Consider the following 22,047-nt stretch of genomic DNA (forward strand, 5'->3'; position numbering starts at 1 on the left):
ACTTTAAATAAACGTGAAGATTCACACTCCTGAAAAGCCCTACAAATGTCCTCAAAGTGGGAGGTGCTATTCCAGAATGTCATTTGTCACCAGACAATTCTTACAGGTGAAAAACCCTACTGTTCTCAGTGCGATAAGTGTTTCTCTAGTCTAAATGATTTAAATGTACACCTGAGAATTCATATAGGTGAAAAGCCATAGAAGTGTGCACATTGTGAGTAGGGCTTGTTTTAAAACAAAATCTGTTTTAAGAATCCACAAGCTTGCCACCAGAAAATTCAGGCGCAAAGCCCTACACATCTATTCAGTACACCTGAATACATTTGTAGAGATAACATTTAAGAAAATGTTTAAATAAAAATTTCATTTCAATGACCCAAAAGTTCACATTTATTTGCCATCAAATTTAGAAGATTTCCCCAGTGTGGAACTGGGCATATTCAATTCCCAACCCCATTGTCTGTAACTGCAGCCTTGTGCTTGCGGGAACCCCACTCCTGATTTTGGGGGATTGTTATTTGGTGGGTGCTTATTTTGTGTTCAAGGATTGAATAAATGCTGGTAAGCCAACGATTTTAAAGTGTCTTTAATAGCGTGGTTTATAGTTCTGCTTCTGGTAATTCAGATTTTGGACATCTGAAAAAAGCACTATAACTGGGACAGACAGGTATGATTTTTATTTTATTTTATAAAAAGTGTTTGACCAATTTGTTCTTCATAAGTAATTTCCCTTGTTGTCCAATAGTTGATATTTTGTGATGATAAACTTGACTTGACACAAGTGTCATTTGTGAAGACTGTTTGGATATAATGTAGAAAGAAGCACAGCAATGTGTAGTTTTTATGTCTCCCCTGTTTTTTGTTTCGTTTTGCTTTGGGTGCTGCTGCATCACCCCTGCAGGTTGGGATAATGACGCCACAGTCATGTTGTGGAAATCCTTCAGGGAAGATGTGCTGAAGAGGAACAGCGCTGAAACGAAGTGTGGACATATCCATTATCATTCTGGTATAGGAGAAAAACGCTCCTGCTTGTTTGTATTTCTTTAAAACAAACTTGGGCGGCGCTAAGCCCAGGATGCAGCGACGGTGCCCTTGCAAAAGTGTTGTAATGGAGTACTAGCCAGCAGCTATTTTCTCGTCTGTGGGTTGGATCTTGCCAGGCGTACGCTACTGCTACCCCTTGACTGCAGGGTTTTCACCTGGTCCTCTGTTATCGCGACCAAGGGTGACACTACCAAAACCATGGCATTTTCACGCTAGGTCTCTGTTTAACCTCGCTAGCTCACTGCAGACGATAGGACAAGCTTGGTGTATGAAACTTTTTCCATGACCGGTGGGCAAACATGCAAGAACGTCCCTGTTAGACAGCAAATGTTGTAAACATATTCTTTGTATATCTTTACAATCATTGACCGAAAGAACCAAGCAGGCCTGCCGTATTGCACGATCCAAATCTTCGTCAAAACTAGCCATTTGTAGCGTCTAGGTTGCTAGATAGGAGGTTGTTTTTGTTTCACGTAGCGACGGGGACTTTGAAAACGGTAACACTCATAGAGACACACACACACATTAATATATACATATATATATTCGAATTCGATTCGAATTGTCCCCCCCAACCATGACTGATCCCTCTCCCGTGTAACACGCAGTAGCAATGGTTTACGCCCTTGGCCGCGAGAAGTTTGAGCTTGCGAAAGCACAAATGGGATATGTAGTAAACAGCTGGAGGTGGTTGCTCAAGCCGATTACATTGTGGACTTCACTTCCCATAATCCTTATAGAAATAAGAATGGTAAGAAGAAATTTTAGGATAACGCTTCCGATTTTGCTTGTGTCGAAAGTTCTGTGACCGAAACAGCGATAGATTTACCCACTCGCATGTGTCTAAAATGTGAACAAGCCAGGCAGTTTTCAGCATAACCAAATATAGGCTACATGTCTATGGTTTTCACGGTCGGGAAAACCTTTATGACAACGTCAGTTAAAGTCAGTTATCCTACTCACAGCGGTTGGAAAGAACGGTAATCTTATATTTGTAACGTTACCTATCAATATGCCAGCTAACGTCAATGTTAGCTAGCTAGTTGTCAACGAATGAACTGTGATATCTGATAGTATGATACGTAGCTAGCTAGTTAATAGCTGTCGGTACACTGGATGAATGTGATGTTCACAGAACCTAGAAAACTACCTGGCGAGAGCTGCACTCGGTTGCTAAGCAGGGAATTAACGTGACTCCCCATGTTGCAGTGTTAGTATTTTAGCCAATGTTTTGTGTAGCGTTATGGACACGTCTTGTAAAAACACAAGTTTGTTTTAGCTATCGATATCTATTTTAACGTTAGCTCCCCCTCAATATTTAGAACATTTAGTACATTACATTACAATGTTACATCCGTAGAACATATCCCCTAGGAATACGGTAATTTGGATTGTATCACTTCAGATCACCTTTTGCCTTTACATTTGCTTGAAATACTAGCCCAGCATCTGCCCAGATTTGCCTATCAGGGACTAAAAATCCGCTCTTGAAAAATATTCCAAGATGAAATTCTAATTTAATAACAGAATCATAAAATGGATTATTCAGAATGTCTTGTAATTGAATGAGATGAGTTTTACAAAACGGTTATCTGATTCAGTTTAAAAACCACAGGTTGCACCATGCTTTTCACATTAGTTAGTTATTTATTTTTGGATAAGTGAACTTTTTTTCCCCTAAGTTCACATGTTCAGACAAACTGAAATTATTTCAAATGATTAGGGCAATCCACACCCCATGAGTAAAATTTATTTCTTGCACAATTAGTGTTAATGTGCAACAGGTAACTACATTTACAAACTGGGTAGTAAAGGGGAAAACAATGACACACTGAAGGACATTGAACAGTGAAAGAGTTCATCCAGACATTTATAAAGCATACAGGCATATGTGCATATTCACAATGTAAAATTATTTTGTAAACAATTCATATGCAACAAGCAGGTTCTACATCAACAGAAACAGAACTGAAAGGCCAGTACAGTCAAGATCATTTTCAGAATACAAGTATCCAATATGGTAAATGGACTGCATTTATATAGCGCTTTACAATTGATGCCTCTCATTCACCAGAGCAGTTAGGGGTTAGGTGTCTTGCTCAAGGACACTTCGACACACCCAGGGCGGGGTTTGAACCGGCAACCCTCCGACTGCCAAACAATCAGTCTTACCTCCTGAACTATGTCGCCCTGAGCTATGCATTACCCCGTTTCTTCATTACATCCAACAAGTTTTCAAATAGCTTCTTTCAAACAAATTACACTAGTGTCAGTTTCATCATCAGAATGCATCACCTGTTGGACTACAAACAAAATAATTTCTAAAGAATAAAATGGTCACAAGCACTTGGAACTGAAGGACAATCGGACCCCAGTTTGCCCCATACATTGTTTTCAAATGTCGGTCTCTAAATTTTATGAAATGAACATATGAAATGAAATGAACTTATCAAACCACTGTGCTCACTATTTCTCACATTTCTACAATTAAAAAACTTGCACATCCTTCCTGAAAATATCTGAAAGTGTTTTTGGTCAAGATTTAAATGATGCAAGAGTGACAAACCTTCCACAGAGTACATATAATGCTTATCATTTCAAATAATTCCTTTCTAAAACAACATGAAGAGATTTTGGTAGAAATACCAGCTTTAAAAAAAAAAAAAGCAAAAAAAAAAAAAAAAAAAAAACACATTGGAAACACTTATTACACAAAATCTTTTGCAAAGTATGCTTTCATAAAATACTTCCCACATTAAGAAAGGAGTTTTACTTTTCAACTTTCTGGGGGTCAACTAGGTATACGCAAAAGACTATTCAACTTTATGAATTCTCAGGTGCCTACTTAAATGAGATGATTGGGAAAAACACTTCCCACACTGTGTACAATTGTAGGGCTTTTCACCTGTATGAATCCTCTGGTGGCTATATAAATGAGATGATTGGGAAAAACACTTTCCACACTGAATACATTTGTGGGGCTTTTCACCTGTATGAATTCTCAGGTGTATATCTAAATAAGACTTTGTATCAAAATGCTTCCCACACTGTGTACACATGTAGGGCTTTTGACCTGAATGAATCCTCTGGTGGCTACGTAAATGACATGACTGGGAAAAACACTTCCCACACTGAGTACATTTGTGGGGTTTTTCACCTGTATGAATTCTCAGGTGTATATCTAAATAAGACTTTGCATGAAAACCCTTCCCACACTGTGCACATATGTAGGGCTTTTCACTTGAATGAATCCTCTGGTGGCTACGTAAATTAGATGATTGGGCAAAACACTTTCCACACTGAATACATTTGTAGGGCTTTTCACCTGTATGCATTCTCAGGTGTATATCTAAATAAGACATTGTATCAAAATACTTCCCACACAGTTCACAGTTGTAGGGGTATTCAACTGTATGAATTCTCAGATGACGATTTAAATCATATTTTCGGGAGAAACTCTTCTCACAATGAGTACATTTATAGGACTTTTCACCTGTGTGAATTTTATTGTGCCTATTTAAATGAGATGATTGAGAAAAACACCTCCCACACTGTGTACATATGTAGGGCTTTTCACCTGAATGAATCCTCTGGTGGCTACGTAAATGAGATGATTGGGAAAAACTTTTCTCACACTGAATACATTTGTAAGGCTTTTCACTTGCATGGATTTTGCAATGGATACTTAAATCATTTAGTTGGGAAAAATACTTCCCACACAGTCCACAGTTGTAGGGATATTCAGCTGTATGAATTCTCAGATGACGATTTAAATCATATCTTCGGGTGAAACTCTTCTCACAATGAGTACACTTGTAGAGCTTTTCACCTGTATGATTTCTATGGTGTATTTTCAATTGAGTTTTTGTAGGAAAACACTTACCACACTGTGCACACCTGTATGGCTTTTTATCTGTATGAATTCTTAGGTGTTTCTTTAAACAAGACTTGGATCTATAACACTTATTACAATGTGCACACTTGTGAGGCTTGTCTCCTGTATGAATCTTATTGTGGCAATTTAAAGTACTTTTCTGGGAAAAGCACTTTCCACACTGAGTACATTTGAAAGGCTTTTCACCCGTATGAATTCTCTGATGCCTAATTAAAAAACACATTTGGTGAAAGCACTTCCCACAATGTGTACACTTGTACGGCTTTTCACCAGTTTTAATTTTACCTCTATTTCTGGGAATTGTCTCGTTTTGAAAGAAATTCAAATTACCCTTTCTACTTTTCCTGACAATTTTCGGTTCAGCATTGTCATTATTTCTGTCAAAGTGATGATTTAAGTCTTCACATTGGGTCAACAGATCATGAATCTCTTCTTTTTTACACTTTGGGCTTGGTTCCCAAGCACATTGCCATGATTCAGTCATGTCTTTATGATCAACACCAACTCCACTCATCACAGTGTTCATGAGATCACTCACTGAACGTTCACTGGATTCACACTTCACTTGATTAGATTTAATAAGAACACATTTAATATCCTGCAAGTCACTGAAATTGTTAGGTTTAAGGTATCCTCCGTCTTCAGCCTCTGCTTTGATTTGGTCATAATGCAGATGGGCTAGATATCCCAGCTCTGTATAGTCGAGGCTCTCTGTCTTAAGCTCTCCAGTGTGGGTGGAGCCCAGATCAGTTTCTGTTTTTATCAGTAAAGTGTGTGTGTGGTGTACATCACTGACCCCACTGTGTGCTGTAACACACTCTGGCTCCAGTGTGTTGAGTCCTGGTGCAGCACACTCTGTCTCTGACTCTGCCATGTGTACAGACTCCAGTCCACTGAGTTCCTCTTCTTTCTGTCTGATCCTGTGCTGCTCAGTGAGCTCTGGTAGTGTTGTCTCAGTGTCCTGTCTCAGACTCCTGCCTGTATCATAATCAGAGGTGTGCAGACATGCAGCTCCTGGAGGGAAACGGGGGAAGGGATTTAGTCCTAATCAAACAGGCCTTACTGCAGCAGCCGACACATTCCTTACATTCTTTACAGTCCTGCAGATGCCTTACTGACCACAGGGGCCACTCTTGAATTATGAGGTGGGGGGAACCAGGGCTGCGTCCGAATAGTCAAAAAAAAATTATGTCCTGTCTTTTCCTAATCACATTTCCTTGATCTCGATGGAAAACGTCATGAGGTTAAGGAAAGATGTTAAGGAGAATTCAAAAGGACTTAGGAAAAGACAACCGCGGTGTCAAGAGAATCCGACTGCACTTACAGTAGGCTATGTGATTATGCAACGGCGGATGTTATTGACGTGGGTCTGCCTTGGTAAAACTACAATGTTCCTAAGATGGACTACTAAAAGCGCATCTTAGATACTTCGCCCCATGCGTTCTTACCGTGTTGTTTCACGTAGGCTATATAAACGTGGACAACCCGGGTAAAAATGTTACTTCATTACCAAGGTCGGAATTGAAATAAAAAAGGAATATAGGCTACCAGTCACAAAACTGAAACGAAATGGTTGTCACATTGAGAATGGTTGCTCACGCTCACCCTCCTGTCCACTATTATTTATCGACATGAATCCCAATTAGTATGATTGTATGAAAATAATTAATTTAATGCAAGATAGGCATAACAGGCCTACAAATTTACTGTACATATCATCATTCATAAGTTTCAAACATGTTGAATTAAAAACATAATCTGGCTAAAAACGTCTCATATCCCTTTTTCTTAAGACAGATTATTGTGTTATGGTTAATATGCTGATTATGATTTGATTATAAGCCTATGCATACAATAGCTTAAGAACCACCACACAACTCAGTCATATTGATCGTTTGTTTTCGTGAACGGCCGAATGGTGCTTCGCTTTAAATGTTGCTGCCGTAAGGAATTGTGGGATAGCATTATCTCCTTTCCTTTCGTAAAAGACGGTCCAGTGTACCCTATGCTAAAGTAGATAAGATAGGAAAGTTGTTTCAGTGCTTCCTTAGTCTTTTAAAGAATTCGAATAGCTCTTATCACGTAGACATATACAGACGCCGCATTGGCCGCTTCGGCCCTTTGCTGCGATACGTCAACGTGGCTGCCATATTAGTCCAGGCAAGACTGGCCTGACAACAAATAGAAGTAAACGGGGGAGCTTTTGAACGAATTTTGATTTTAAAGGAATTAAACTGAACATAACTACAATAATTTTACAATTTACCATAGCTAGAAAGCAAATAGTTAGCCTGAAACGATTTGGGGCAATTTGGACATTTAATGTTATGTATTAAAATAATAAATCAAAACACAAATTTAATGTTGCAAGAACGCATTGGTAGCTAGTTAACAAGCAAAGGTAGCCATCATAAACGATAAATGATGCTTGCAATCCTACTCATGTTAGCTAGCAAGCAACTAGCAAGAAATCAAACTTGTTCTAATGACAAACGTTCCAGCTAAAATTAATAATAAATTAATTTCTTTCTAGCCAGCTTTTCAGGTTAAAATTATTGTGGTTTTGTTCAGTTGAATTCGTTCAAAATCAAAACACGACTTGCAAGAAAACATCGGTAGGTAGCTAACAAGCAAAGCTAGCCTTACAATCAAGGTTATTTGATGCTTACAATCCTACTCAAGTTAGCTAACAATGCATTTATTACTTTCTAGCCAGCTTACCAGGTTAAAATTAACTGTGGCAATTCCTTATGACAATTAATTATTTTCCACCACGCAAATAATTCAGTTCATGTAAACCTAACGTTCCTTGAGCGTCTACCAGCGAGTATAGCCTAACTATCGAGATTCTAAGTAACTGGAGGTAAAACCTATATCCTGTATATACATAAAAACGACAATACAGGTGATACAACCCGGTTCGGCACATTTCCACGATTTTCACGTTCCCATTTAGTTAACAGTTGGGTCATACAGGGTGACGCCAGTGCAGTCGTTGTTCAGCGATATCTTAAATTCATTGTAATCTTACTGACCATCTCACGAAGAGAAGAACAATCACGTACTTTTTAGCAGCTACTGCCAAATTAACAAACATATCTTGTGGAAACATTAATGAATGAAAAGTGCACCCGATTGGACGCCTGCTAGTAACCAAACCTAACAGAACTGTAAAATCATCAAGATTATAGGGAAAACTTACCATATTCGTTGATGACTCAGATTACTTAAATTCTATCGTTTGTTTCACTTAATAAAATATAATTCTCGACAGCGTTTGTGTTAAATTTGTGGGAATCAAAAATCGTAGTACAGATTGAGCGCTGTGCATCAATAGAAGTTCGCCAGAATTCAACTTCCCCTGCAGTTTCTCGAACGAGATTTAAAACAAAGCACATTTTAAGTTTCTAAAGTACCCCTCAGATTGCGATTTCTTGGGCGATTTCCGGCATTCATACGGCGATTTCCGGCTTTCATACGACAACCGCCGTAAAACCAGAAGAAGAAGATATATGTCTATGCTTCGAGGCGTATTACTTCCCTCTGCTGGTTGATTAAACAAAACCATAAAGTAAAAAAAAAAAAAAAAAAAAAACAAAACGGCCAAGGTAGTTGAAATAATTTAGGCATTTGGTAGCATTGCTTTGGAATACAGCTTGTTTCATTTGTGTGAGCTAAGATAGTCAATATTGTTCCATGTATCGTTGCCCAATTATTTCTCAATGCTTTTAATGTCAGGCCTAGATTTGAAGCAATGACTTATAGACAGTGCTTTGTATGTGTGAGTAACTTGGCATTTTTGTATGTTGGAAATGTCTTTTTCATCAGATGTGTTTTACAGAGATGAGGGGGAACCTGACCCACCAATGTGAAGTATGGCAGGGGATGATTAGGCGGCAGGTTGAGAGAGCCAGTTTGGGAATTTAGCCAGGACACTGGCACATTCTGAAGATAAATTCTTAAGAATCTCTAGTAATCGCATGAGATGAGTTTTTAGAAAACATTTAAACAATTTGGTTTAACAGCCACATGTCCACCATGATTGGCATATTAGTTACTGTTATTACCTTGGAATCTGGCTTGATGATAAGCTTAGTTTTAAATTGCATATCGATAAATTAATTAAGGAACTGAGATCAAAGTTGGGGTTCTATTTTAGCAATAAATTTTGTTTTAGTTACAAAATCAAGAGGAGACTCATCACAGCTACTTTTTTAAACCTGTTTTAGATTATGGAGACATACTTTATATGCATGCTTCCTCTTCTGCTTTACATGCCTTGGATGTGGTTTACCATAACGCTTTACGCTTTATTACAGGTGCAAAATTCTTAACCCATCATTGTCTCCTATATGAATGGTCTGGGTTAACTTCTTTACATCTGCACAGATTGATCCACTGGTACATATTCATCTTCAAAGCAATAATCGGTTTACTCCCTTCCTACCTCAGCTGTCTGCTAATTAGAAATTCACAGTTATCACGTCCGCTCTAGGGACGTGATACTCTTTAAAGTCCCTCGTCCCAATACTAAATTTGTTAAAATGGGTTTCAGATATTTTGCACCTTATATTTGGAACAATCTGCAAAAGACTTTTAAACTTAATTTCAATTGTGGACTTTAAACATGCAATTCATGACATGTGACTGAAGTATGCTCCTGCTTTTAACCTCTTCTCTACTTTTAATTACTGTTACACCTCTATCTCATTCCCCATTTGATGTTTGTACATTTTCTTAGGTGTAAGTCTTGTTGGGTACCTTTGTGTCATGTCATGTCTGTCTGTCCAAAATACAGTCAGCAAGGAATACCACAGGAGAACAATATAATGCACTTCAAGGCAACAGGAAAGGTTTGCAACAAAACTGCATGTCACAAAAGAATTCACTACTATTTTGACATGAAAACTTATTAGAAAAATGGCAAAAAATAGAGCCTTCTTTGATAAGATCAATAAACAGTCACAACTCTTGGACCCAGTAAAAATAGTTAGATTTTATTTAATCCATCTCTGTAAAACCACTGACCATAGTGTCAGGTCTTCATCAGAATATGTAAAACTCTAAAATGGGACAGACTATATATATCATTAAGTTTAAATGAAGGCAGTTGAACTTAATCACGGGAGTAGGATGAGAAAGAACACGGCCACAATAAAGGTGATTTTAGAATGTTAGATTTAAACAGTTTAATTGCATTTGTAAAATTATAACGGTGAATAATATTAAGAGAAATATTATTTAAAATATTTGTCAATACGTTTATTCAAATATAATGAACACTTTCCTCAAAAATAATTTTGGCATTTGGCAGAGGCTCTTAACCATAGAGATTTTGTGCATTTCACATGCTAAGCAAGCCGTTTGCTCTTTTCTTGTTCTAAAACACGCAGCTGATCATTGTCGCAGGTCGCTTGCCTCGTGGGACTTGCTAGGCAGGATCAGAGACTGTAAAAAGGGCGCGATGCGTCGGTCGTGCGTGGCTCTCCTGGTTCTGCGATCACCGCTAACCATGTTAAGAGCGCTTCGGAGCGCCTCGTTCCTCCCGTGGCCAGTAGCCGAGGATATACGCGCCTTGCTCCGTTGCAGTCTTAGCGAACTCTTCCTAGCCTGTGCGAGAGCCCAGGGAGAGGAAAATGGAACAAAGAGCGTGAAACAACTCCAAACTCCCTTTTATTGAAGTTTGCGCGTTTCATGTTTTACAGTAAAGCTAATACTGTAACAGGAAAGCTGTGGAAGTAAGCATGGTTAAATGAGTCCCTGTGAGGTGGACGTATTGTTTTTGTAATTTGTTGGTCTTTTGTAGTCCATGGTACTTACAGCTCCTTTTATTAAGGAATTTTATTTTAAAATGCATTGACTTAAACTCGTCTGATTCTGTTTACCTTCAGATGAGTTAATTTCACTTTTGCACTCTCAGGAGTAATTTACCATCATTGGAAAATGTTTATACGATTGATTTCTTAAATTATGGAAATTAAATATCAGCAATGATATGTGTTTGAGTTGTTTTTTTAAATACGAATTACAAGATTGTGTTTTTAATTCTTTGTTATCTTTGAGCAATATGGCCATTATGCAATGCTTCATACAGTATTCACCTATCTTTTTTTTTTTTTTTTTTTTACAACTGCAAGGACATTATTAACATTTATTGTCACTTGTGACTGTATTCAGTCTTATAATCATCATCATCTGCATCATTATCAACAATACTGGCACAGTTTAGACATTTTTAAATGTTTCTCTGACAGTATTAATAAGAATATAAATTGTGTGTTTGAAATGTCTAAATATTTGTCAGGCAAACAGGGCCAAGGCAAGGGTGCACATCAAATGATGTTTGGTCAGTTGAGAGAGGTTTAGATATGAAATAAACAATGAACATTTTTATTCTTGCCAATGAAAAAATGAAAAAAAAGGAAAATTCAACCGCTGTCCGTCAAGATTACGGTGAGCAGAAATGAGGGATAGTTTTCAAACATAAAATGCGCTTTTATTTTGAAGCTCAGTCGAGAAACTACACCGGAAGTTAGATTCTCCTGCTGTTCTTGCTGAACTCTTCATTCTTCGCTTTATGTCCTGAGGTCACAGCTTTGACAGGTACATTTGATCATTTCCCTCACGAGAATTGCATTACATCACGCTAAATAAACGATTGTGCTTAAACGGAGTTATCGGGGTAAATTTTTCCCCATATAATCTCGGTGCTTTGACCGTCCAGTTAGTTTTGTTTACCTAGGGTGACCATATAATGGATTTCCACAAAAAGGACGGGCGGGTGTTATGAGCATAATACTAGCTTCTACTTTATTTATTTACAGTCTATGGAACGACAACACCTAACCTTACACTTTTTAGAATTTAGAAATCTCGCTTAAAAAATATTTGGCTAATTTAAACGACCTGCTGTGGGTTAGCCGCATTTGCGTTGCACGTTCTTTGCATTTACTCGCATCATTTTTAAGCACAACATTGCCATGTAAAGGAGCAACTTGAAACCCCATCTGGTGTCCAGTAGGAAGAACTCAAATCCCAACCCAAAGCATGACACCGGCTCACGAGTTGCACCGCAAGTGGTTGCCAAGTTAACAAATAGAGGTAAAAGTGCATAGACTGAATTTGCAGTGCATCATAAATATGCCTTAGCATACGATGCATAGTATTCCTTTAAGGTAACGTGTAGCCTATAGCTAATATGCACATTGAGCTGTGGGTGGGTTAGCTTTTTAAAAAATATTTGACTTTGTTAAAAAGTTAAATATAGCACCTTTAGGAGCTATTGTCACTGAAGTAGCAGGTATGTATATTTAGCAGTACGGATTTGTTATCTTCCCCCAGCTTATCAACCAGAGTAATGATTTAAATTTCAATTCTGTATTGAAAAATAAAACCCATTACATAAAAAGGCAGATGATTTGCTATGTATCTTTATCTAGTCTTGCCTAGATGATCTTCCCAAACCTTTAATAAGGATGGAAAAGAGGAATAATCTCCTTTAGATAAGATCTCATTGAATTCACAAATTTTATTTTATATTGTAGTTCAAGAGATTATTCTCTCTTCTATTTCAGATAGTTTGACGCTCACATTCTGAATCTGTAGATACTTGAAAAAAAAATCTGTATTAAGAATGTTGCACTCTGTTCTTAGATCAATGAATTATTTTTACTATGAGTTTTTATGAAACAAATCTAGAAATTGCTTTATACCAAACATTGTCCATTTACTTATATTAACTGATGTTTGTTAAGATCGGGATTCAGATATATGTGAGAGTAAATGCCCGATATTGTAATACAATATTTCATTTATTTAATTAAAAAAGTGGTCAAACACCCATATTACCCATGTGAAAAAGTAATTGCCCCCTTTGTTACTCAGTTAACCATATTTCATTGATAATTAGATTCTGCTGATTGAACACAGCCAGGCTTGATTGCAGCCAGTCATGTTGAATCTAAACCTGACTCATATAGAAGTGAAGTACTCACTATAAAGTTTCTACAATCACACTATGCCATGATCAAAGGAAATTCCAGATGAGACGAGAAACAAAAGTGATTGAAATAGATTAGTCTGGAAAGGGTTAGAAAGCCACTTTTAGGGCTCTGGGACTTCACGAAACTACAACGAGAGGCATAATCTCCAACTGGAGAACCCTTGGAACAGTGGTGAATTTTTCCAGGAATGCCCTGACTCATATCACTGTATGTTTTAAAATGAGAAAAGAATGTGAAACAAGTAAACCTGTGTCCAGTCCTTTATTGCATTTTATAAGGTACCGCCTACCATGTATGATGCTATTGGTGTATTGGTATGTCTTTGTTAGCAGCAGGGTGGGATGGGCTTGTAAAGTGGAGTCTGAAAGGAGTGTTGGTGAGTGTTGTCAGTGCAGCTGTTCTGATGGAATGTGCAGTAGCTCTGAATAATAAATGACCACTGCATCTTGTATATTTAATAACATATATAGATAGTAGAATGACATGGTATAATTCCAGAAGAGTTTCACTCATTTAATTTGCTATTGGGTGGGCATTGTTTTTCACATGGTATCGGGCTATTGTTGTCTTTGTTTATCTTGTTGCTTTGACGGAATACTAATTGTTGGTGTAGAAAGAATATTTTTATGAACTCCTAGATAGATGCTATTGTTTCATGTATCACACTTAGTTAGGATGTAATTTCAGATGAAACTGCATGCTGATTGTCTGCTAAATGGATGACTTACACGACAATGGTGGTCCTTAGAAACTGTGTATTTAGCATAGTTGTCATAGTATCATGCAATAATAAAGCTGGAACGCAGAGTTTGTTTTTTTCGCTTACAGTTTGGTAGAAGGAGCAATGATTGCCAGAGCTGAGCAATCTCAGGACGCCACCATCTTGTGCCAAGAAGTTATTGTGGTTTAGTAGTTGCTGTAGTATCTTATTGCATTCCTATATGCAAAAAGGCTTGTCACTCATTTTGGAATTTCTGGGATGGTTCTGGATTTTAGTCTGTTATCTTCCATTCTGGTGCAGAAAACCCTATTTAGTTGTCATTGTTATATATAGCTGGTCAGCACTTATCTGTTATGTGCCCTTCTTGTGTACAAAACTTTAAATTTGCCAAATCAAATAATTTCAACCAAAATAAACCCCACTAATATACATGATGTACCTTTCCTAGCAACAACTGCTTTTCTGAAGTTTATTGCATATAAGCCTTTAATAGTTCTCATTACATTACATTACATTACATTCATTTGGCAGACGCTTTTATCCAAAGCGACGTACAAAAGTGCATTTTCATGATCGTAGACAACTGCTGAACACGGGTTCAGTAAGGTACAATTACTTATTTTGTACAGCTATTTCTAGCCGAGAACAATGAACACTATCCTGGTCTAACATCTGCAAAGCAAATCTGCAAATCTCCTGTGCATTATGGCAATCCAGCCTTGTTATTCGTAGTATTACTGTCATATTCTTGAATCATGTTTTCCAAGTCAGACCCTTGGGTTTTGTTAGCTGACAACTTATTTTGTGAATTGCATTGATACAAATGATGTCAATTGAATATAATTAAACTGAAGGCAACACTACAACCCAAGACAGGGAAATAGATGGACTGATGGAAATTGTCATCATACCATAGTCAGCCTCGTCTTCAGCTGTGCAAGATCTTGTAAATTACTGGTTTTCTGTTTTATGGGGCACAAGTTTATATTCTCACAGTCAACTGAAGCTGAACCAATCACAGCTGCAACACTGCACATGCACTAAAGCACTTCATGAATTGCTAAAAAGAACCCACAAATGGGCATTGGAATTTAGCATGACTACAGAGTGTAAAGAATGTGTCAGCTGCTGTTTGATTAGGTCTAAATTCCTTCCCCTGTTTCCCTGCAGGAGCTGCACTTCTGCACACCTTTGAGCAGCAGTATGATGCAGGCAGGAGTCTGTCTGAGACAGGACACTGAGACAACACTACCAGAGCTCACTGAGCAGCACAGGATCAGACCGAAAGAAGAGGAACTCAGTGGACTGGAGTCTGTCCACATGGCAGAGTCAGAGACAGAGTGTGCTGCACCGGGACTCAACACACTGGAGCCAGAGTGTGTTACAGCACACAGCGGGGTCAGTGATGTACATCACACACACACAGCACTGATTAAAACAGAAACTGATCTGGGCTCCACCCGAACTGGGGATCTTAAGACAGTGAGCCTTGACAATACAGAGCTGGGATATGTAACCCATCTGCATCCTGACCAAATCAAGAAGGAGACTGATGATGGAGGATACCTTCAGGCTGAACACATCAGTGACTTGCAGGATATTAAATGTGTTGATATTAAATCTGATCAAATGAAGTGTGAATCCAGTGAAAGTTTAGTAAGTGATCTCATGAATACTGTGATGAATGGATCTGGTGTTGATCACAAAGACCAGACTCAACCAATGCAATATGCAGGAGAGCCAAATCCAAACTGTAAAAATGAAGAAATTCATGAGCATCCTACCCAATGTGGGGGCTTAAATCGTCACTGTGACTTAAACAATGAAAATACTCAGACTGAAATTGTCCAGAAAAGTACAAATGATAGCAACAAAAATTGTCTGATGATGAATGTGGTAAATGAAACCATGATAATTATTTCAAGTAAAAACCCAAGCCTTTTGAATTTATTTAAAAACAACACAATTCATGGAAACAAAGGTGAAATTCATACTGTAGGAAAGCCTTGCAAGTGTTCCCAGTGTGATAAGTGTTTTAAAACCAAATCTGAGTTAAATAGACACCTAAGAATTCATACTGGTGAAAAGCCGTACAAGTGTACACAGTGTGAGAAATGTTTTCGTTCAAAATTTGATTTGAATATACACCTCAGAATTCATACAGGTGAAAGGCCATACAAGTGTACACAGTGTGATAAGGGTTTTACAACCAAGTCTGATTTAAATAAACACCTAAGAATTCATACAGGTGAAAAGCCATACAGGTGTACACAGTGTGGCAAGTGTTTCACCCAGAAATCTGTGTTGAAGAGCCACAAGATGATTCATTCAAGGGACAGGCCCTACAAATGTGCTCAGTGTGGCAAGTGTTTTTCCAAAAAAACTGTGCTGAATAGCCACAAGGTGATTCATCTGGATGAAAAACCCTACAAATGTGCTCAGTGTGGGAAGGGTTTCGCCCGACAATGTGATTTAAATGGCCATTTGAGAATTCATGCAGCTGACAACCCCTACAAATGCAAACAGTGTGGGAAGTGTTTCTCCCGAGAATATGATTTAAATTGCCACAAAATTATGCATACAGGTGAAAAGCCCTTCATGTGTACTCAGTGTGAAAAGTGTTTTTCCCAACAATGTCATTTAAATTGCCATCTGAGAAGTCATGCAAATGAACACCTCTACAAGTGTAAACAGTGTGGGAAGTGTTTCTCCCGACAAAATGATTTCAATTCCCACAACATGATTCACACAGCTCAAAAGCCTTACAAATGTCCTCAGTGTGGAAAGTGTTTTAGTACAAATTCTGATTTTAACATACACCTCAGGATTCACACAGGCGAAAAGCCCTACAAATGTTCTGAGTGTGGGAAGTATTTTCGTACAAAATGTGCTTTAAATACACACCTTCGACTTCATACAGGTGAAAAGCCCTACAAGTGTATACAATGTGGGAGGAGTTTTTCCACTCTATCAATATTAAATAACCACCTGAGAATTCATACAGGTGAAAAGCCCTACAAATGTATTCAATGTGGGAAGTGTTTTTCCCAGTCTCCCCATTTAAGTAGGCACCTGACAGTTCACAAAGTTGAAAAGCCTTTCGTATGTACTTAATTTTTAAATAAATAATCTATTTTAAATAACTGTCAGAAAGTTGAAAAAGGTGAAAAGCCTGACATTCTCATTTTGGGATGTATTTTATGAAAGCATGTAAAAAGATTAAGTTGTAGAACTTCGCTAATTAAATACCCCTGGTGATTTATTTAAAAACCCTGGTGATTTAAAGTAAATTCCCTTTGTGTTGTTTCTGAAGAATGCCTGAAAATTCTTAAAAATGTAAAGCCTTTATATCACTCTGTGGAAGCTTTGTCTGTCTTGCATCATTTCATTTTTTAAATAATGGACGGAGTGTAGCACAGTGGGTAAGGAACTGGGCTTGTAACCGAAAGGTTGCAGGTTTGATTCCCGGGTAAGGACACTGCCGTTGTACCCTTGAGCAAGGTACTTAACTGTAATTGCTTCAGTATATATCCAGCTGTATAAATGGATACAATGTAAAATGCTATGTTGTGTAAGTCGCTCTGGATAAGAGCGTCTGCTAAATGCCTGTAATGTAATGTAAATATTGACCAAAAATACTTTCAGATGGAAGGATATATGTATGTTTGTTACACATATCATGTAAAAAGGCTTAAAATGTCCCAGTATTGTTTGAAGTAACAACAGAAAAATCATAAATGTGAAAAATCATAAGCATAATGGTTCATTATGTTCATTTCAGAATCAGAACATTACATCAGAAACTCAATCAGTGTAACCCATGTAGGAAGTTTGCTTACAATGTGAAATGCATTCGCCTGGACTCAGGTCCTCCACCAAAATTACTAAATTGTAAAAAATATGACATGTTTTTGATCAAAGTATTAATGACATGTGTTTGAACTTATTTACATAAAACATAATTTTAAGCAATACAATTGAACATTTTTTATTTAGATCTAACATGCTAAAATCACCAGTAGTAAAATTATTCTGGTGGAAAAACAGTTTTTTTTTTTGGGTAAATGGATGTTTCCACAGGACCTTCTTCTCAGAGCGCCACTATAGGGTACTGACTCCTCAAATATACATTTTGATATTGGCCCTTTTCCAATACCTTTTCGGTGAAAATGTGCACTGTAGTGAATTTTTTTGTGATCTGTAGTTTTGTAGCATTCCATTCCTATTGCATGGTAGTGCAGTATAGCGCTTTCCTGTGGTATTCCTTGCTGATTATATTTCTGACAGGCATTTGATAAAATCATCAGTCAAGACTCTTCATCAAAGCTTTAGCATCGTTTGAAATTTCTTGATTCAGCCATTTTGTTGATCATATCTGCCTTGCACACACTCAGACTTTCATGTTTATTCATACCTATAGCCTCATGACAGCAGTTAAAACAATGTTAGGCCAGTTTTTTTTTAAATTCTTGTCAATTAAAAAAGTACCAAAAATGTAGAATCCAGCCAATACCCAAATAAGGTAATGATTGCATTTTGCATATCTGTATAGACTCTTTCATCGGACGCACGCGCGTTGCCAAGGGTATGCACTTGGCCCTAAGTTAACTTCTGGTCTGTGTTTGTTTATTATTGGGTTTGTGTTTACTGGCTGATATGGCACCGATTACAAACGGAGTGAAAGTTAAACTGATGAGCAGACTGACGTTTGGCTCAGGTTGTTGTGCTGTGGGGTGCAACTTGGAACAAATTCCATTTCGAAAATTTGTAAAAATACATAATTTAACTTTGTAACCCCACTAGGGAATTGTGAAACGAATTGCTTTAATCCCTGCCATTATTATAGCTGGTGCTTGCCCATTGTTACTTCGTATTTTTGAGAAATAACTGCACATCGTTACCTATTAAAATGTAAGTCCTGTAAAAATACACATAATAAGCTGTACAAATAAATAAACTAACATCATACATACACATTTAGTAATACTAATACAGGCTTATTTACTATATCAACTTTAAGACAACAACATGCTCGTAATTATCTCATTATGACCCATTAAAGCCAATGGCGCAGGCGCTGCTTCATACTTTCAAACTGCTTTCCAAACGGCTATTTTGCGTCCTGCAACTTGAGTTACAACAGTGAATATGTACGGATTCCTAGACGTGCTGATAGGGACCACCCGTTCTCATATTAACCTCAAATACACAAGACAGGACACTAGCTAGTATGCAGTATGCTAGCAAATTTATGTTAAGTTCCATTCATTTATATAGGGCCGTGGATACACGTCCCCTTAGCAACCAAAAGCTAGCGCTGGACCACCTCTGACTTATTTGCCAGCACAGAAAAAAACCGTGAAAGTGTTGAAAAAATAACCACGGGAGGATAACAAGGACATTTTTTCCTACTTAACTAGGTACAGGTTGTTACCGATATTCCACCTATTTCATATATAGTTGCAAATCAGTTTCCGTTTTCCTGTCTGTCGAACGAAGGTGGTCGAATAGCTGCTCTCACTGTAGCACTGACTTTGTTTCAGGTAATAAACTCATGATAAGCGATAGCTAGCTAGCTGACCAGTAACAGGCCTTCAATAGTTATAAACAATTAGCTAACTAAATTGATTGAGGCTAGCTAGATAATTGAGCAAACGTAGCTAACATTGTATAAATTATACACAGAAACGTTAGATCAATGCTAGTAGTTGATACGCTATAGCTACGTTTTGAACGAACGTTATGATACCCGTTTCTAATGACTTGGCAATGTTGCATTGCCTGATTATTTTTTGTTGTGGTAACCTAGCAAGGTGACCCAAACTATTAGAGCCACGATGTTTTCCCATCAATGCATGCTATACAAATAAATACCTATAGTAATTGCATTGGCTACGCATGCTGCCCAGCACTAGCCCCATTTTGTGTCTCATGTAATCATCGTTTTTAAGCAATGTAATAGAAAGAGTGCACTTTTTACACAAGAATGTGCATGTAACCAGGAGAGTTATGGATTATGCAAGGAATGTATGATGCTCCGCAAGGTGCAATACTGTCAACAGTTATCTGTTTCTGTCGCTTGTTTTTCTGGTAGTGTAACGTTATTGCATTTGAGTTTGGCCAAGTAACAGTTCTTTTCTTCGACTGGTAACCCCAAATAATACTGGTTTGACATAGTTTTAACTAGCTAGCTAACATAATTTACTTGTTATTTATTTTGCTTGTTATCAGAAATAGTCTAAAGGGATTCTGTTGTTATTGATTGTTTGTGGAAGTCTGCCGGAAGTTAAGTTAGGGCCAGAACAACGCACATGCGCAGTAAGCAGTTTGTTTATGTTGTTACCGTTGAAAGCGTCTATATGATCAGGGGCGACATAGCTCAGGAGGTAAGAGCGGTTGTCTGGCAGTCTGAGGGTTGTCGGTTCAATCCCCCGCCCTGATCACGAAGTGTCCCTGAGCGAGACACCGCTATATAAATGCAGTCCATTTACCATGTATGTGCTTTTGTCATGAAAAACTGGCATTCCAAAAGAGAAAATCTTTCGGAATCATACTGTGTTAAGAATTTTTCCAGTGAGGAAATGTGAAGTATCAGGCTGGGGGTTGTTTTCAAATGTTTTCAACGCACATGCGCAGTAAGCAGTTTGTTTATGTTGTTACCGTTGAAAGCGTCTATATGATCAGGGGCGACATAGCTCAGGAGGTAAGAGCGGTTGTCTGGCAGTCTGAGGGTTGTCGGTTCAATCCCCCGCCCTGATCACGAAGTGTCCCTGAGCGAGACAAGCGCTATATAAATGCAGTCCATTTACCATGTATGTGCTTTTGTCATGAAAAACTGGCATTCCAAAAGAGAAAATCTTTCGGAATCATACTGTGTTAAGAATTTTTCCAGTGAGGAAATGTGAAGTATCAGGCTGGGGGTTGTTTTCAAATGTACGACTGCTGCAACTCTGCTGAACTTTATCACAGCCTTATGGTTCACGGTAGTTTCAACAATGCTTGTGACAAGGGCTGTAGGGGGAAACCAGTAAAGATGAGAATGTTATATCTAAATTAAGACTTGGTCACACAGGATTAAATAGTACACTCTATTTTAAAGAAGCATGAATCAGGTAGGTGTGTTTTTTGTTTTCCATGTCATTGATGGGTGTTGTAAATATAGTAGAGAAAGAATATTGAGAACACTGAGTTTGCAAGAGATAGGGGAGGAAAAATGTTAATGAAATGGAAAAAATATATGGGGACACATGAAATTTCATAGCCTCCTCAGTTCACTCTCCAGATCAGTGGGTGGCGGTAATGCACCCTTTGATGTTTGTCAACCACCAGCTGATTGAGCTGAAGAAGAAGGACGACGAGAAGGAGAAGAAGAGTGCAATCACTCATCGCAGAGAGGTAGGCCTATTTTTTTTTTACAGTCTCTGCCTACATCAAGTAAAACTATTCAGTTGAAATAACTGGGTAATCAACGAACAGGGGTGAGTCCCCCCCCCCCCCCAAGCAGCTAATGTTTACACTGCTTGCTAATATGGCAGTAGCCTACGACTAGTGCTTCTACATTTCATTTTACTGTTTGAAAACTTCGTTGTGGTCTCATTACTTTTCTGTGATATGGTCAATAAAATTACAATGAGTTAAGATGTCGCTAAGCATAGTTGCAGTGGCGTTACCATAAGTGGGACTCTTGCGGCTGTTTACTACATGTTGAAGTCCTGGAAATATGCAGAACGCCTTTTTCTTCTTTACACAGTTGAGTGAATTCATTCATTTTCATCGTAGTGGCCACATAATTCATGCCATGGCCAATGCTTGTTAACTAAACGGTGCCAAGGAATAATGTGATTTGGTAAAAACAATCGGCCGCTTCTTGGAATTTTTATAATCAAAACCATAACACTGCAATTGCACATGCGCGACTTGTTTTGGTCAATGTCAACATCCGGTCAAGATTGCTAACAGTAGCTATAGCTTTCTAGCCAACGTTAAAATGACAATCAGCAATTTCTCGAGCCTCCTAAAATTCCGAACAGTCCAGGTGCATCAAGAAGCTTACAGTAAACACGACATTTCTTTACCAGATTCACTTAATAAATTAGTTTGACACTTTAAAAATACTTTTTATTTTAATTTTTTTTATAGGAACGACGTCAAACCTTTTCCCGATGTCTACCGCTAACTTGTTAACACAACGGAAGCACTGAAGGCGTATCGTAGCATACTGAAGCATACAATACTACTATTTCGTCGGCGGAACGGTTACCAATATACAGCTAAGCCCAAAATTGTTCATACCCATGCCAAATTTTCGTTATATTTGTTTACATTTTTTACAAATGTCCAAAATTATTAATACCCTCTCTCATTAATGGACTGCATTTATATAG

At 37.9% G+C, this 22,047-nt stretch overlaps 3 protein-coding genes across 13 annotated transcripts in view; 1 reads left to right on the plus strand and 2 right to left on the minus strand.

Annotated features, from left to right (window-relative positions):
- The window catches only part of LOC118219963 (zinc finger protein 708-like), a 235,537-nt gene that overhangs the window by 201,783 nt on the left and 11,707 nt on the right, over positions 1-22,047 (plus strand). Inside the window, exons 1-2 of one of the 10 annotated variants that reach the window (XM_035403498.1) lie at positions 19,172-19,206; positions 20,993-21,058. The exons of 1 other annotated variant lie outside the window; for it this stretch is intronic. Coding sequence is in view for 5 of the 9 variants with exons in the window: in XM_035403511.1 (XP_035259402.1) it covers positions 15,293-16,731 (1,439 nt within the window). In the remaining 4 variants the exon portion in view is untranslated. Of the gene's footprint in view, positions 1-11,464; positions 11,543-14,991; positions 16,732-19,171; positions 19,207-20,751; positions 20,776-20,926; positions 21,142-22,047 lie in introns of those variants that run through there. 8 more of the 10 variants (XM_035403497.1, XM_035403501.1, XM_035403511.1 and 5 more) reach the window with 8 other exon arrangements.
- The window catches only part of LOC118220427, a 426,649-nt gene that overhangs the window by 65,066 nt on the left and 339,536 nt on the right, over positions 1-22,047 (minus strand). The window lies entirely within an intron of this gene.
- On the minus strand, positions 2,672-8,407 carry LOC118219967 (zinc finger protein 883-like). 2 transcript variants are annotated; one of them, XM_035403519.1, is made up of 3 exons: positions 8,142-8,407; positions 4,622-5,953; positions 2,672-4,117 (listed from the first exon to the last, which is right to left on the minus strand). In XM_035403519.1, the coding sequence occupies exons 2-3, from the start codon at positions 5,811-5,813 to the stop codon at positions 3,858-3,860; spliced, it is 1,452 nt and encodes a 483-aa protein (XP_035259410.1). In that variant the 5' UTR covers positions 5,814-5,953; positions 8,142-8,407; the 3' UTR covers positions 2,672-3,857. The 2 variants fall into 2 exon arrangements, with proteins under 2 accessions (XP_035259410.1, XP_035259409.1); XM_035403518.1 differs by having other exon boundaries at positions 2,672-5,953.

This window comes from Anguilla anguilla, chromosome 2 (assembly GCF_013347855.1).
Source record: "Anguilla anguilla isolate fAngAng1 chromosome 2, fAngAng1.pri, whole genome shotgun sequence".
NCBI lineage: Eukaryota > Metazoa > Chordata > Actinopteri > Anguilliformes > Anguillidae > Anguilla > Anguilla anguilla.